At 51.4% G+C, this 17,467-nt stretch overlaps 1 protein-coding gene across 1 annotated transcript; it reads right to left on the bottom strand.

Moving 5' to 3' along the window:
- Positions 1-3,577: 3,577 nt before the first annotated feature.
- LOC119100366 (dual specificity tyrosine-phosphorylation-regulated kinase 2-like) lies at positions 3,578-16,906 on the bottom strand. The gene is given in 11 exon segments (XM_037223466.1): positions 3,578-3,584; positions 4,067-4,183; positions 6,280-6,409; positions 7,366-7,509; positions 10,127-10,298; positions 10,562-10,630; positions 10,632-10,701; positions 11,171-11,323; positions 14,874-14,998; positions 15,395-15,558; positions 16,888-16,906. Coding segments are annotated over 11 exon segments (1,170 nt in total).
- Between the last annotated feature and the right edge of the window lie 561 nt (positions 16,907-17,467).

Consider the following 17,467-nt stretch of genomic DNA (forward strand, 5'->3'; position numbering starts at 1 on the left):
CGCCCCCATCTGTTACCTCCTCGGGCACACTCGATAAGGAGCTAAATAACTATCTAGTTAAATATATCGTCTCGAAGCATAAGTGCTCGTGGTGCGATGGGCGTCATATATGCATGCCTGAGTTTTAAGGGGTTTGCACGTGAAGAAATATGGTTTACGAATTCAAGCGTAAACTGCGCAAAAAACATGGGAAGTACATGGGCTATGTTAAGCAGTCCATGCGTCCTACTCGTTTCATTTGTGATGAACACCTGCGAGATGCTCAAAACGAAAGCAGATAATAAAAAGAACCCTTCCGCGACCATCTTTCTGACAGAACACGCTAAGGTTAAAATCCAAGGAAGTAAGGACCATTTCTCTTTAGAGCTCAAAGGTATCTTCAAAGTACGGGACCATCCAGACAGGAAAAATGGTGAATCTGTTTTTATAAGAAGTTGGCGACCAGACTTCAGTGTACAGGACTCGTCATGAACGATTATTTGAATGTGACTAGTGTCTTGATGTGTTATGCATGCTGGCTTAAAATCGCCATCATGTATCAGTGTTGTCTGATGCTTGATACACCATGTCTGTTTAATTGAAATCGTTTACGTGTAAAAGTGATGCGTGATGCGACGTGCCTGTTAACTTGAAATCGTTTGCAGAAGTAAATGATGTGTTATGAGTGACGCCTGTTAACTTGAATTCATTTGCATATACAGGCATTTTTCGCGCATTTTAATTCTCAGTTAGATGCCCACTGTATCGCAGAAATGACTGGCAATTGCTCCTTGTTTAATCCCCTGCATGTTGGTGGTCTGTAAAAGCTTTGGCTAGCTGTTTTTTTAGGAAAAACTGAAACGTCGACTAAAATCGGCAGAGAAATTTGAATTTGTTATTCTTTTCGATAAACGCATGTAGCCGAAATATCACATTTATCTTTCCATTTTCCTCTCTCTTCTTTGATAAATAAAGTGATTAATGTTGTTTTATCTATACGCATAATGTTCCTCACAAATGCACTTTACAATTTGCGAAGCGCTGCCATCATGTCGATAATGAGGGCGGCATACCTTCTACATAACAGTTTAAACGTAATATCAAGATTTCGTCCGGTCACTAAGATCAGTCTAGACCAAAGTCATGCCATAACGCCAGGTCGACTTCAGTTACAACTGCGTTGGGAGCTATGACTAAATGTTTATCCTGTAAATGAATCGTGTGCAGGGCTGTGTGGTCGTATATGCAACTCCTGTAACGGGAAGAGCGTTCACTGCAATTGTCGAAGGGCGGGACGGCCAGCATCGTCTCGCATAGGACTGTGTCGCCGAAGACTCACCCTGCGGTAGAGTTTCTCTGTTGCCGGCGCAGTATCATATGCCTGCCGCCGTCAGCAACTACAAAGTCCGCCCCTACAAACTCGACTTCAGTTAGTAGCCTGTGCCGGGGAACTCAGCTGAAATCGCCGGGCGCGACAGGGTCCGATACCTGCCAGTCAAACGCGCGTTTTCAAACAGCAAAAGCAAGGTGATGCAGATAACTTCGTGGACTGGAACGTATATCAATTTGGTGTTTGGGGGGTAGCCCTGTCACCTACGCCACCTTTTTTCCTTTCTCCCCTCCTTCTTCTTCCCTTTCCGCCCACGTCCCCTAATCCTTGAGTTCCCCCCGCCGAACTCGCCGAATGTGCACCAAGCGCTACATCAGGCGGCTGAGCGAATCGAAGAGGAATCTCACTAAAACCGTCTTCAAAGCTGTGATGCTAGAAGTCAGGGAGCTGCGCACCAGCGAATGGGCCCTGTTCATGGTCTAAAATGCGTGACAAAAGTGATCGAGAGGGATTGGTTTGATCGATACCGACCACCAGCAAGAAATCAAAGAAAGAAAAAGAGGGATCTGACAGCACCGCCACCGCGAAATTCAGCAAGCTTCTCGATACTACGAAATGCAAGTGCGAGTCCCAGCGCAGCTCCCAATGCCTAATTGCCTACAGAGTGCAGCAAGAGGAGGTTACCTTCTTGAAAGACCAGTGCAGGTACCGGAAGCTTACCGTGAGACAGTACGACCGGGCTACGTTTGTGACTACGGAGGTTCACGAAGTGCAGAGGATTGCTAGATATCTCCAGGGGCGTCGTGGCTGAACCTGAGTCACTTCCCCTGCCGCTGCTGCTCCCGCGCCGGCTGCTAGCGCTGAACTGGAGCCTGATCCGGGACCAAGCGTTCTCAGCGCTGGCAAGTGTGCCGAGAGCAGGGATTCTGACACGGTTCCGTACGTGGTGGGTGGCGGCGACGCCGATTGTTCGTACCGGGTGAGACCGCTGTCAGTGCAGATCGTAACGTTAACAATCTCATTAACACCGCCTTGACGTTTGACAGCTACTGTGGCTCTGGGCTCGACAGCTATTGTCCAGGCCGCATTTTGGCACCTACCCTGTCTCTTGATGCATATCTTGCTTAGCAGCGATGACACTGGAGTGCGTCAAAAATATGTTACATGAATTAAGAGCCGAGAATAACCTCCATCTCTACTCCCCCCTTCCGGCCACTGGGCTTGCTTCCTAGAAAAAGTTCCTGCATTATGCCCTGAGCCTGTCCCTCCACCTCTTGAAACGCTCTTACGCCTTTGATCAACGTCATATATGAACGTCCAAATCGTTATCTATATATTTATCTGCGTGGAAAGCTATCGATTTACTGGCGGTTGTGCGAAAATCGAAGATAACCGTGAAAACAGTGTTAAATCAAGTATATATTTTGTGCCACCCCCCTCTAGTACCCTCCTATTACAAATTTCTTAAGAACGTAATGTTTGCCTTCTTGAAAATATAGGTGCTGTCGAGAAAATCAATCGCTATTTGTTTTTTTCAGATCAACCACGTCGTTCTCGATATTTAAGGAGTCCGAAATCATCTCGTCGGTTACTGGACTAAGGGCATCGGGAAGCCTGTCCGAAATAGGACCCGCAATCATTGGCTCATTTAGGTCTAAGTCGATTTCTGCTCCAAGGACTGTTGGAAAATAGTTCACAATGTACTACGTGAGTTAAAGCATTCAAAATGCTATGTTGAGCTTTTTCAACCATAGCCAACCTAAAAATGTTTTGCTGAAGCGATTCAGGAGTAGACATGCTATCGTTTTCTGTCACTTTTGTTTATGCTATGGTTCATATATCCCTTTCCCAGTACAATAGACCAGAAGGCATGACTTATTCTGCAAATGATGTTGGATGATAATCCGTGCACTTGAGCCAGGTGCATTGTAACTTGGAGCCCAGGGACGCCGAATTCCCGCCTCTCCGAGGATTTAAAACCGGCGCTATGGACGTTGACTGGAAGAAACTGATCAGAAAGAGGTACCAGCCCCATCCTCCTAGCCCACAAGCAATTAAGAGGACTTCGATCGTCCTTGATTTCTGCTGTATGTCACCGCACAAATTGGGCAGTGGCTCGTGGACAATGCGTTCAGATTGATTTGCTTTGTGTCTGCCTATTTTCTTCAAAACACGATATCTCTGTCTTTCATTGTTCAAACTTGTGCAAGATGTTAGAAACAGCTTACTTGTTTCCTCTGAACAAGTTCAACAGCGCACCCATTGAAGTCATTGCCTGAGTTACAGAGAAGACCATCAAGAGACAAGAGTGACGGGTTTATTGGTCTGCAAAACCTCTCTGACACTCAATGTCCCTTTATACTCAACTTTGGTTTGATCTTTGGTTCATCGTCAGTAGGCGGAGCCTCCACATATACTTAATTGCGTATATTGCAGCCTGCGACCTCCGCGTGCTGCAAGACTGTAGACCCACCCTCCAGCCAGCTCACATCACCCACGATACTCTCAACAGACAACAGAACAGCTCGTCACCAGCGTTCTCCTCAGGCCAACCCACCAGGGTACGTCCGGGCACGTCCGCACCCCGGCCACGCGGCGGCCACCTAGTGTATGGGCGGCAGGCAGGCGGCGCACGCCGGCTGGCCGGGGTCGGGCGGCGACGCCAGGTCGGCCCGCAGCAGGCGCTGGGCGCCGGGCCGGCAGCCGGCGTCGGGCGTGTGGGGCTCAGCGGCGCCGCCCCGCCAGCCAGCAGCGCACGGCTCGTCTCTCCAGCTGGGCGGCGGCGGCGGAGGTGGCGGCGGACCGCGCCGGCCGCTGCTCAGGAACGGATGGCGCGCCGCCTCCTCAGGCGTCATCCGCCGAGACGGGTCCCAGCTGCGTACAGAGGGCGTCTGTTACGGGGACACCCGGCCGAGACACGGCTCATATGGCAAGGAAAGGTCCGAGTGGTTAAATCAGCCACATGGCGACGAAAGGTGCCAGGTAAAGCATAAGGTAACGGTAACACGTTGGGACGTAATAGCATGCCTCCCAGTTTTGCAGCCGCTGGAGGATAAAACATGACGCTCTGAATGAAAACGAAGATCATGGAAGGCTCCATCCAGAACATACAGCAACTAAAGTGGTCTTTATGTCTGTTTTCATCTCCTTGTAATTCGTTTCTCACGTTCATGTATGCATTGCACTTACGTGTGAATGCGCTCATGCATACATTGCATATGAAGACGCATAAATAAAGACGACTGCGACGATTGGACGTGGATGTCGAGAGCGCGTTGCTCTTCTGCATTGGACGTGGATGGCAAGAGCGCGTTGCTCTTCTGCATTGGACGTGTATGTCGAGACGGGCGTTGCCCGTCTGCATTGGACATGGATGCCGAGAGTGCTTTGCCCTTCTGCATTGGACGTGGATGTCGAGAGCGCGTTGCCCTTCTGAATTGGACGTAGATGTCGGGAGCGCTTTGCCCGTCTGCAATGGATGTGGATACCGAGAACGCGCTGCCCTTTTGCATTAGACGTGTATAGTCGAGAGCGCGTTGCCCTTCCGCATGTTAGCCTGGCTGCCGCTAACTTTCACTCCGACCGCCCTTGCAGCGCTAGCGAAACCAGCAGGGTGTCACACCTGACCCTTACCCCGCTCGCCAACCTTGTAAAATTGGCCTTCCAGGAACGTGTCCCGGAAAGCAGTAACAATCTCTAACAGTTGAACCCCAAAAAAGCGGCATGCCAGTATGCACACGGCTGCTTCCCTACGCCGGGCGGCATTCGGAGTTGCGCGTGGGAGAGGGACAGCGCATGCCCGAAATGAGCGTAATCGATCGCGCCCCAGAGCGTCGTGCGAAGACGAGTGGCGATCTGTGCAGTACACCCTGGGGAGTTGTGCTGACGGTGCCGGGAAGAGGCCCCGGTTCGGACGGTCGCACGCGGCGCGGCTGGTCAAGGAGGCACTGGTGGCGAACGGCGGTGACCCTGGCGCATCGACGCAGGAGCTTAAGACACAAGAAAACTTGATACTGCATGGGGTGCTCTCACAACGGCTCGTACTTCCCTGAACACATCTCGGTGGTTCACTGCGATTTAATGTCGCGAGTAATTTCTCGACGGCCTCAAGTCGCGCAGGACCGTCCGCGGCGGCTGTACTGATCTGAGAAGCTTACAATCCAGCGAGACATGAGCGACACGGTTTACACTATAGGCCAGACTCGGTGGCAACTTGTACTTCCATAAAATCTCTTCCGACAGTTCTTGCCCACGAACACAGGTTTTGACCCCGCGCTGCTGGGGATATTCCTTTATCCACCATCGTCCGTCACGGTTAAAAGTACTCCAAGTGTCTAGGGATTCAATCATCGGATCGGGGTCATTCAGACGAGAATCCACAGCCCTGGTCAATATCGCCCCGGAATCAATGACACGACTACGGTCACGCGATTGATGACGTCTGAGCTCGCGCAAAACATCTACAAAATTACCACATCACCTAAATTTTGAAAGAATTTGGGGCCTTCTAGCGTGTGTAATGTTAGTCTTAGACTTGACGTGCATTTGACACCAAACGAAAGGACAAGCGTTGTGTTTCAGAATCATACCATCGTGTCAATAAAGATCAGGGTCCAAGGCCAGGTCCGATTAAGATCATTCCAGGTTAATGTCATGCTAGGTCAAGGCCATGTCAGATTAGGGTCATGGCTAATTAAGGTCGCACCAGGTTGAGGTGAAATCCATTCATCGCATCTATCTTACGGTTTACATTCAACATTGACGTGATCTGTGCGAATGTGTCGTTACGCACTTTCATGAAAATGATTGACAACAAAGAAGAGGTTTACTGCGCATGGAGGCAAAATTATGCAAGTCTTCCCTCACTCCAAACGTGGTGGGTCTACCTACCACTGTTCCCAATTCGTTTCTGAAACATGAAGGAGCACACTTTCAACCCCGGCGGTCGCAAGTTAATGGCTCGTACTCACGTTAGGCACTTCTCGACGAAGTTGGCGAACATCGTGTCGGACGTGTTGAGGGCGACGGTGAGGGGTTTGGAGCCGGGCCTCCGGCGGCGGCCCTTAGTGTTAGTCAGCGTGCGAGGCGTGCCCCTCGAGTCTGCCAGCCAGACACTCTCGTCACAGCTGGCCATTGGCTCACACGTGGAGCGAGGAGGCCGCGCATCGCAAATACACGTTGGGGTCCGAGCCTCGCAGTACATCGCATCTTGCATCATTTGCAACTGCTACAAAGGCACTATGTATAACTGCCATCCATGCTCAGACCTCTTATCAATGAATTTTTGCCAGGAGGAGGGGGGACTTATAAGTGTTCTTTACAACCGCGAGTTATTTTGAGATGCGCAACTGCTTATCTTGCTCGTTCGCCGCAGTTCTTGCCGCAACCCCCTTTATCTTTGCCAAGTGTTTACGCACCTCTCCACGCCGCACTTCTCTATGTCCTCGCCTATGTCTCTTCGCCTCTGCCCATGCCTACCGCCACTCTCCAAAATGCTTGAAGTGAAGTGAAAGCCTTCTGGTCCTTTGACAACCTGAGCCAACGTAAGCCTAACCACTTCCAAACACAATACAGGCGTCGATGGGCTTGACCCTGCAGCGGGCATTCGAGGCTGCCCTGAGCTACGACGCAGACAACGGCTCAAAGCAGGGACGTATCAGCATCGACAACGGGTGGCGTCGCCGTGATGACGGGCCGCCTCACGACCGCATGAAGCGCGTTGCGTGCCTGCCGGCCGGGTCGATTCTGTGATCCGTCCGCAGCCGTAAAGGGCGTCTGTGTTCAGCTGACTATCGTAGGGTTGGGCCAGGCCCGACGCCGGGATCGCCTGGTCCACGGCCAGTGCCGGCGTTGGGCCCGGCCCGGTCCGCTGGACTGCGGCGCCCGCAGACCCGGAGAACGCAAAGGGGGGGGGGGGGGGGGGGGGCGGAACGGTTTAAGAGGCATGCGGCGCCCATTTTACACATTTCCATGCTGTTCAAGCGGTTTACGTGAAAACACGCCGTGATAGCAAAGCCTGCTCACTGATAGCGATAGTTCAGCAGCGGCTGACTCACCGAAGAAGAGGCGGCGGCGGGAGGCGTGCCGGACCAGCTGCTCTGGCGGCACGTCCAGCACTTCCATTATGCAAGCCAGCTGTTCCACCTCGTTTTCGCCCGGGAACAACGGGAAGCCGGTGTTGAGCTCGGCTAGGATACAGCCTGTGGAGGACGGGACTCGGCGAGGTCACCATCACGTCACCGGAGGGCTCGGGGGTAGGGCTCACTGGATCACAGTGTTGAGCTCGGCTAGGATACAGCCTGTGGGCAGGACTCCGTGAGGTCACCATCACGTCACCGGAGGGCTCGGGGGCAGGGCTCACTGGATCACAGTGTTGAGTTCGGCTAGGATACAGCCTGTGGACAGGACTCCGTGAGGTCACCATCACCTCATCGGAGGGCTCGGGGGCAGGGCTCACTGGATCACACTGTTGAGCTCGGCTAGGATACAGCCTGTGGACAGGACTCCGCGAGGTCACCATCACGTCACCGGAGGGCTCGGGGGCAGGGCTCACTGGATCACAGTGTTGAGCTCGGCTAGGATACAGCCTGTGGACAGGACTCCGCGAGGTCACCATCACGTCACCGGAGGGCTCGGGGCAGGGCTCACTGGATCACAGTGTTGAGCTCGGCTAGGATACAGCCTGTGGACAGGACTCCGCGAGGTCACCATCACGTCACCGGAGGGCTCGGGGGCAGGGCTCACTGGATCACAGTGTTGAGCTCGGCTAGGATACAGCCTGTGGACAGGACTCCGCGAGGTCACCATCACGTCACCGGAGGGCTCGGGGGCAGGGCTCACTGGATCACAGTGTTGAGCTCGACTAGAATGAAGCCCCTGCGTACAGGTCCCCCCAGGTCATTGCCACGTCACTGAAGGGCTAGGGGTCAGGGCTGACTGGACCACGTGACAGGTGGTGACCAGGTGGTGACAGGTGGTGACCAGGTGGTGACAGGTGGTGACAGGTTGTGACCAGGTGGTGACCAGGTGGTGACCGGGTGGTGACCAGGTGGTGACAGATGGTGGCAGGTGGTGACAGGTGGTGACAGGTGATGACCAGGTGGTGACAGGTGGTGACCAGGTGATGACCAGGTGGTGACCAGGTGGTGGCAGGGGGTGACAGGCGGTGACCAGGTGGTGAACGGGATAAATCGACGCCCGCCAGCCCGGCTCCACGCGCGCAGCACTGGCCTGATAACAACTGGCATGTTTCATGACGCACGGAGCTGCCATTGTTAATCTCGGTTAACTTTTACACGAATTGTGTCAGGATACCATGGCATCGAGGAGCACGGCCAACTAGGAGCGTTAAGCGTCGGTGACGTCACGCCTCCCACCCGCGAGACACGGACGTCGATGCCGATGTTGCTGGAATCCCCGAGCACATAGCCATGTTTCGTCATTGAGACCAGACAGACCGGACGGCGGGGGCAGACGGCGCCTCCAACTTCGTCTGAACGGCATGTCATCACAGCTGGTAACCCTGGGGACTGCGAACAGGGGAGGAGCCGACAGAGGGCGGACACAGTGGGAACAGGTTAATGAAGGTCGGTCTCGGGAGAGAGAGAGAGAGAGAGAGAGAGAGAGAGAGAGAGAGAGAGAGAAGAGAGAGAGATAGAGATAGAGAGAGAGAGAGGAGAGAGATAGAGAGAGAGAGATAGAGGAGAGAAGAGAGAGAGAGAGAGAAGAGAGAGAGAGAGAGAGAGAGAGGAGAGAGAGAGCGAGAGAGAGAGAGAGAGAGAGAGAAGGAGAGAGAGAGAGAGAGAGAGAGAGAGATATGAAGGAGAGAGAGAGAGAGAGAGAGAGAAGAGAGAGAGGAGAGGAGAGAGAGAGATAGAGAGCAGAGAGAGAGATAGAGAGAGAGAGAGAGAGAAGAGAGAGAGGAGAGAGAGCAGAGAGAGAGCGAGAGAGATAGAGAGAGAGAGAGAGAGAGAAGAGAGAGAGAGAGAGAGAGAGAGAGAGAGAGAGAGAGAGAGAGAGAGAGAGAGAGAGAGAGAGAGAGAGAGAGGGAGAGAGAGACGAGCGGGGCAGGCCAGGCCAGGCCAGGCCAGGCCAGAGTGGCTGTCGTGTATCACGGGCCGGATACGGGGCCGGTCATCGTCGCCAGGTGACCAGCCGGATGAGGGATGGCAGCCTTACACGGTCACTCGCCACCTGGGTCCGTTTTGCTTGGCTACATGCTGGGATCAATAACTCCCGGACATTGCATCCTGTTCTGCCAGGGCATCTCCAACGTGCTGGCGTGACCCACGCGCCACTTTACTACTCAACTGATGTTCGCTATTCGGGAATGGTGACATGTGACACAAAAGCCGCCTTCCTGGGATGGGAGGGACGTGAATGATTATGTCGGACACCACTTTCGTCCGGCTGTCAGGGACGTTCAGGTCACCTGTTCCTCTCAGCTCGTGGTATGGTACATAACATCAATGCTTCATAGTCGTGGCGCAGTATGACAGTGGGTATGGGAAGAGGCTCACGCACATAATGATGTTAAGGACGAAAGACCGCACAACTGAGAATCCATCACCAGCAATGTAAGGTCATGGAAAAACAGCCCATTACTTGCATCGCGGTGTCAATGTGTGTCGCAACGAGGATGTCAGCTACAAAAGCATTCCGCAATTACAGCGCCTCCAAATATCCGCAGATCAGAGAGTTAGCCAGACCTAACACTAACTGTGCATGACTCGCATAGGTACACGTGCTCCTGAGCATGGCTCAGACTTAACACTTCATCCCAGATTAAGACTCAGATTTGATCTCGTCTAAACGTACCCAGACTCCACATGTCTATGGGTGTTCCGTATGGAACGCCCAGAATGACCTCTGGCGATCGGTAGAACCGGGACTGGATGTACGTGTAGACACGCTGGTGCGTGTAGCACGAGCTGCCGAAGTCGATAATCTTGATACTGGAGGAGCTACGAGATTTCAGCAGCACGTTCTCCTGAAATTTGATATCACATAGATAAGATTCGAGATTCCATGACACTGACATTCAAGTATATCAGGCTGACAACCATGACTTTACGTCAACAAACATAATTTTATCAGTGGGCGAACTCAGTAGGCTATTGCATAAGAGGTGTAAAACTCAACAGCGACAGCCCAATGACAGGTACCGAGTTGAGGGCTATTCTTTCGCACTCTGCTCTCTTGAGCCCACAGACAGAGCACCACTAACTTCGGTGGGTATCGGCGTCATCTTACCGGCTTGAGGTCGCAGTGAATGATGCCCTCCTTACACAGCAGCCGAAGGCACTGCACAATGGACTGTGCCGAGCTTGCGAATCAGCGACATGGGCAAGCCCTGGTAGTTGTTTTTCTTGATCAGCTCGAACAGATTTAGCCTGCGCGCCAGGGTACGTCGGGTCAGGTCAGGATAAAAGTCAGTTCGGGTCAGGTCAGTTTAAATCTGGCTAAAATAGGCGAGTCATATTGGCATCAGACGCGTTAACGACTGCTCCGTGCTGTACTCCAGGTCGGGCGGACGGGACGGGAGCAGACGCCCCAGGCGCTGCCGTCGGCAACGCCACGTTTTTTTGTCGGACACCGGGGACATATCGAGCGGCGGCGTAATTGGCTGGATCTGGAGCAGCTGCGACGGCCGAGTGGGTGGGCGCACCACGCTGCTTCACAAATAGACACGGTTGCATTGATGTCGTGAGTCCCGCGATTCCACAAACAGTAAAAACCAGCATATGCTGTCTTTCGCATTTACGGGACGAACTCATTTTACACGTGACCATGGTTGTAAGCAGCGCAATGCGTAGCTAACCTGCGGGTGTCATGTACGTATGTCTAAAATTACATCCTCACCCCATTAGCTGAAAGGTGACGCAGAGATGATTGCGGAAGTAAAAATAGTCCAGCATGTGGATGATGTTGTAGTTGCCCTCTTTGTCGCGCCTCCTCAGGTGATCCAGGATGGTGACCTCCATCAGGGCCTGCTGGTGAAACCGCTTCTTGTTCCTGCGGAATGTATCGGCGGGTCAAGCTGCTGCACTTCGATGTCCCGTGTTAACGCACGCATGTGAACATTGAGAGGCGGTGTTGATAAAATCTATCGCGCAAGCTTCCCTCACGAGGAAGAAATCGCACTGGGTCGAACGAACGCTCGAACTGAGCGCTAGCCTCACCCAAGTTGTCCCCCGGCGTCAAATGTGATCCAAGAGTGTTTTGCGACTGTTTTTGACATGTTTTTTCGGGGCGGAGGTCCGCGTAAACAAGCAGCCATGTCAGCAGCAAGGAACGCCCGTCACCTAAGTAAATCAACAGAAACGTGCAATATATTTGGTGCTTTCGGCCAACGAAAAATTATTCAACAAATAGTTATCTCTCCGATAATCATCCGCAAAGATTCTCCATGAATAGTGGGCCGGTCCGGAAGGTGTCCCCCAGGTAAGTCTCCCATGCACCATCCACAGCCAACGGTCATAGCGATGCGTAGAAAAAACAGATTCTCCGTCTTAACCATGCTCTGAAAATTTTCCGCGATTCTCCTTCGCTACGGAAAATTATCTTGGATAGTTTCCGTGACGGCAGTGCCGAACGCCATTCGGATTTTTTTCAACATTCCGGATAATTTTCCGAGCTTATCTGCCGGCCGAACGCGCCCATTAACTCCGATAATGACCAAACCACTTGGAGCAATCTATCCAGTGATGAATGAGGGCTTGCCGCTTTCATATGTGATGTTAATCGCAAGATTGTTGAACACCATGAGAACGCACCAGCACTACACATGCTGGTGATTCTGGAAAAATGATTTATATTGAGTTGTGTCTTCATCACCATAACCGTTGCTTCGGTGATATGGAAGGAGAACGAAATAAAAAAAAACCTTACCACCATAATATGTTCGGCCACATTTTTCACATAGCTAAATTCACAGCGCGTTGATAAGTTAACTTTAGATCAATCAGAAACTGATTTCGTGAAATTGGATACCGCCACTAGAGGAAAGGTGCAGGGGTAGGGGTACTGGTGGCCGCGAGGCATGCGGAGGATTACGTAGGTACATTTGTTTCGTCAACAGCGTTCTGAACGAGTGATAAGCATTGCGCGATACGAAGAGGCGGCGAAGTGCATGCTAAAGAACTCAGTTGTCCTCGTAACGTTGCTTTTTTATCTCGCCGCATGGTATTTGCTTTTGCAGGATATGATAGGATCCCATAGAATATGTTCGGAGCCATCAGTCAATGGGCTGATAATCAGCAGATAGGCCAATAATCAGCCGATAGGCTGATGGGTCGATTGCCGATAGGCTCATATCGACTAATCAGACCGTAAGCCGAATCGAAAGACGCTGGAAAGATGCAAGAGAAGCTCTCGGACTGAGCGACCTCGGCACGTTAGTTTGTTGACCTGCAGGTCGCGAGTGGCATCTTGTGTCAGGTCAAAGGTCACGATTTTCAGAGGTGGTCTGCATAGCATATGCATTCCATTCCACTGCAACATGGCCAATTAATGGAACTCAAATAGGTGAAAAGGATGTGGAACGCGTCAGGGGCGTATGTTTACGTACTTCTAACGCAAAACATAAACCAAAGGTGAAGCTTTTCAAAGTGTTTGAAAGTAAAAATCGTAAAAAATCGTCTCATCTAAGTTCAAATCATTTCGACATATTTTTATGGCCTCAAACGTATTTGTATGCTGCCCATTACCATGACAACAGAAGTACATACATAACCACCTTCAAACACACATAACACAACACATAACATAACAATCAGGCGATGCCTACATGTACAGCATGTAGCGAACATATTACTTATTCTTATTGCGGTAATGGTGGTGTGGTGATTTGGTGTTTAAGGGCGTGTCGGCATCGGGGCCATTTTGCGCCCAACTCACAATCTGGCTGTAGTTGTGCCTCCGGTAGTTGTAGACCAAATGGGCCCCTCTTTTATATTGTATGTTTGTCATCAATAGGTAGTGCCTGCGTTCGGTTAAATTGGCTGCCCTTGTCATGTCCGTAAGGATCTTCTACGTGTGGCAATCGATGATTGCTAGACAGGCGACAAGTCAGATTTGGTGATTTTTCTCTCTTTGGAGAGCTTTGCTCTAATTCATCGCCATCTTCGCGTTTTGCATTTTTGAGAAAAACATCCACCAAAAAATATGAACCCGCCATGCTTTTAAAGCCCTTATGCTGAGTTATTGATTTTGAATATGCCAGGAGGTACTGGTTAAATGATGTTTAACCAGAAGCTGAAGGTCCTTTTCTTTTATATCAAGTGTCAAGGTTTCAAGTTGAGAAAGTTATCCTTCCCAAGATTTCACCGTGTATCAAAAAGTACGGCGATCCGTAGACGGCGGAGCGAAAGTGAGCGTAGCGAAGCCCATTTCCGTGCCGAATCTTGCCAAACGTCACCATATGGTTTCTGTTCGGCATGTTCAGAACGTAGGGACGCCATGACACCCGCGACCCCCTCCCGTTTCTAAGCCTGTTTGATTATCTATCTATATCACACACGAGTTTAAAATTCTAGCAGCCTAACAGTTGGCCTTGTTGGCTGACATTTGGTTTGCATTTGGTCAAGAGGTATCTCTTGGGTGTCGCCAAAGTAGAGAACCAAACAATGTCACGGAATCGATTTGGTCTAGGCCGGCGTCACCAACCTGACTGGATACCTGCGCTTTAGTCCTGAAATAAACTATAAAAAAACTTGGATTGGGCGATAAGTCAATGCATGGGCGAATCCAGCCATTTTATTTGTGATTTTATTTGCAATTTTGGTATGGACTCAGCGCTATGCGTCTCGTCCATGACGAACCCTCAGCATTTGAATCGGTCATGAATGGACAACATCAAAGCACTTATGTAGTATTTGCAAAACAAAACAACCCATTCGCACATCGATAAATTGCTCATTCTTCGAGCTCAGGCCAGAATACTGCCTTCCGTAAAGCAATGTCATTCCTGCGTGCCTTTATTTCTAAAAATATCATCAAGAAGTGAGTTAGAAATAAAAGAAGCCCTAAAAATTCGGAGCTTCGCTTCGGTCAATGCATGAAATTTTGGGTCGAGTTGATAACGCTTGCGAACAACACAACGCCCACACGCGGTCAACATGGTCATATAGGCAGAGTAATCAGTGACTTAATCAATGCCTAGCTGTCCTCGTATCATGAGTTTTCTGACTTCGATCTCCAAACGCGTGAGGTCCATTGTACGGATAGTTGCCGGCAAACCATAAAATCCACTCACGCCACGAGCCGATCGCAATGTCTAGTGGTGCGATGGTGAATGCCAATGCTGGTAAAAAGGTCACGAGTAAGTGACTCGGTTTCGGATGTCGTCAAAGTTTTTCTGAGAAGGTGAGGCAATGGCATTTGCACATACTCTTTGCTGCACGCTATTTAAGCTCCGGTAAAACACCGCTGCTTTGGTCACGTTTCACCAACATCTTTTTTCACCAACCTGGCAGTGATGCCGTATAAGAGAAAACCTTGAAACTTAATTACACAATCCTTTCACAGAATGTTTTATCTATGCGAGCAATTGACAGCTGTTTACCTGATGACCTTGATGGCCACTTGGGTGTTGGTCTTGTGGTCGAGGGTGCGGATCACCTGCCCGAAGCTGCCGCGACCGATCACCTCCAGTATCTCGTACCGGTACGCGATGTGGTCCCGCGGCACCTGCGCGGACAGCCCCGCACAGTCAGCAGTCAGTCAGGGTGCGCACACGCCGTAATGAACATCATCATCATCAGACCCGCCACGCACATGCGTGGCGGGTCTGATGTCTGATAGTCTGACACAGACTCAGACCAGCCACGTCCCACAAACGGCCAGGCCTTCAGAACACCAAACTAGCTCCCAAGCTTGCCAGCTCAAACACGACGGCGTGTGAATAACACCCGTAACGTCAAGAGGCTTTGCAGGCACGAAAGGTGCCTTAAGCACCGCGGTCACGCAAGCTACGTCCGGATGACGCCGCCGCTTTTTTTTCTACAGAATGCTGAGCGGCTGTGCCAGACCAGGCATAGTGAGCCCGGGGCGATCGCGCCGGCTGGACACAGCCCAGCACGCCACCTTGATGTAGCTGCCGTGCTCGTCGTCGTAGCCGGCGTTCTGCTGGCGAGCTGGATCCCCGGCCAACTTCTTGGCGCCGAGCCCGAGGAACCAGATGTGATCGTACTGATCAATCTCGTCCAGTTCATATTGAGCCAGGTACGAGCCGTAGTGGTGCACAGCATCTGGGGGGCAGGCGACGGATTTTAATGGAAGCGGTTCGGTGTTGTGAGGGTACCGTCAGAGAGAGGGGGGAAACACAGGGGAAAATGCATCGACAACTTGCGAGAGAGGCAGCCGTTAAGGCAACGAGTCGGCGCAAAATACGGGAAAAATGAAGGGGCCTCAACGCCATGTCGCCAACCCCCCCCCCCCCCCCCACCCCCCCACACACTACACACAGAATTTCGGAGCAATTTATCAAATTCGTTAGAGCAGCGACACCACAATTGACATTGACCACCGTGCTTCACGCGATTTGTCTACACGTGATTCGAATCTATCCTCACCCAAAAATTTCGGAGCAGAATCATGAGTCAAACCAACGTAACACAACAGTGCATTGTTTTTTTTCCGCCGAGGCAAGACACCGCTTGCCTTTGAACTGCTGAGTTTCAGATAAAGAAAACGGGACATGCCGTTGATAAGAAACGATGCAGTTACGCTTTTAAGTATGCAAAATTGCAAAAAAAACGGTTGGGGCCCAAAGGGTGTGACGTTAAACTACTTACCAAACCCGATTGCTCCCACCAAGTCTAAAGGACGCGTAATGACTCGAATTTATTGAACAAAAAATATGTCTCCCATGTCAGCCATCGGAATATAAAACAATGCTGTGTGTGTTCTGATACCACAACATTTGTGAGCACCAAAAGTGAGGCTATGAATGGCCTTTTATGCACGCGGGTGTGTTCGAAGGATGAAGTTTAGGCAGCGAGCTTTGCCAGCAGAATCAGGCGTTCGATCTTTTCCCTGTTCACGTGAGACGGACTGTCCCCGCGTAAGGCTGTGATGAAAAGTGGTCGTCAACATCACTGACGAAATACAAATGATCTCCCCGAATTACTGAAAACCTGCCATGTTTGTATCAAATGCATTCAATGGAAATCGATCAAGAAATACTGAAATAAAGGGAACAACGAAGATAATAATACATGAAATAAAGAAATGAAATACCGACAAAGAAATAATGAGGTTCGTCGCATTTTCCGGCACGCACCATCGCAGACATATGCTTTTCCTCCAAAACGAGCCATTCAGTAATCGGGACCGCTACCCCGTGTGTCTTTCCAGCAAGGGTCTGAAAACTGAGAACACCAAGCGCAGATATATGGATATTTCGTTGTGGGCGAGTTCCACCACTTCCAGCACATCTAGCATCCTGGCTATTGCGTCTACCATCCGTATCGAATTTTCCTCCGGTCTGACTTGTAATGCAGTTTCGCCCCAGATTTCCACGTACAGCCGACTGTGTCGAGTGAATGGCGTTACGGTGAATCCATTAGCGCATTCACACAGCGACTCGAATGTCATTTTAACATAATGGACAAACATGGTTGTCACGCTGAAAACATTCGTGGTTGTGGCGTTTTAATGATACCATGCAATTCGGTCCTCAGCTGTAGAAAATCTGGGCTCCGTTGGACGTGTCTCACCTGCCGGGCTGAGCCCCGCTGGACGTGTCTCACCTGCCGGCCTGAGCTCCGTTGGACGTGTCTCACCTGCCGGGCTGAGCTCCGCTGGACGTGTCTCACCTGCTGGCCTGAGCTCCGCTGGACGTGTCTCACCTGCCGGGCTGAGCTCCGCTGAACGTGTCTCACCTGCCGGGCTGAGCCCCGCTGAACGTGTCTCACCTGCCGGGCTGAGCCCCGCTGAACGTGTCTCACCTGCCGGGCTGAGCTCCGCTGGACGTGTCTCACCTGCCGGCCTGAGCTCCGCTGGACGTGTCTCACCTGTCGGGCTGAGCTCCGCTGAACGTGTCTCACCTGCCGGCCTGAGCTCCGCTGGACGTGTCTCACCTGCCGGGCTGAGCTCCGTTGGACGTGTCTCACCTGCCGGGCTGAGCCCCGCTGGACGTGTCTCACCTGCCGGGCT

Source organism: Pollicipes pollicipes, unplaced genomic scaffold (assembly GCF_011947565.3).
Source record: "Pollicipes pollicipes isolate AB1234 unplaced genomic scaffold, Ppol_2.1 Scaffold_4881;HRSCAF=5763_pilon_pilon_pilon, whole genome shotgun sequence".
Classification (NCBI taxonomy): Eukaryota; Metazoa; Arthropoda; class Thecostraca; order Pollicipedomorpha; family Pollicipedidae; genus Pollicipes; species Pollicipes pollicipes.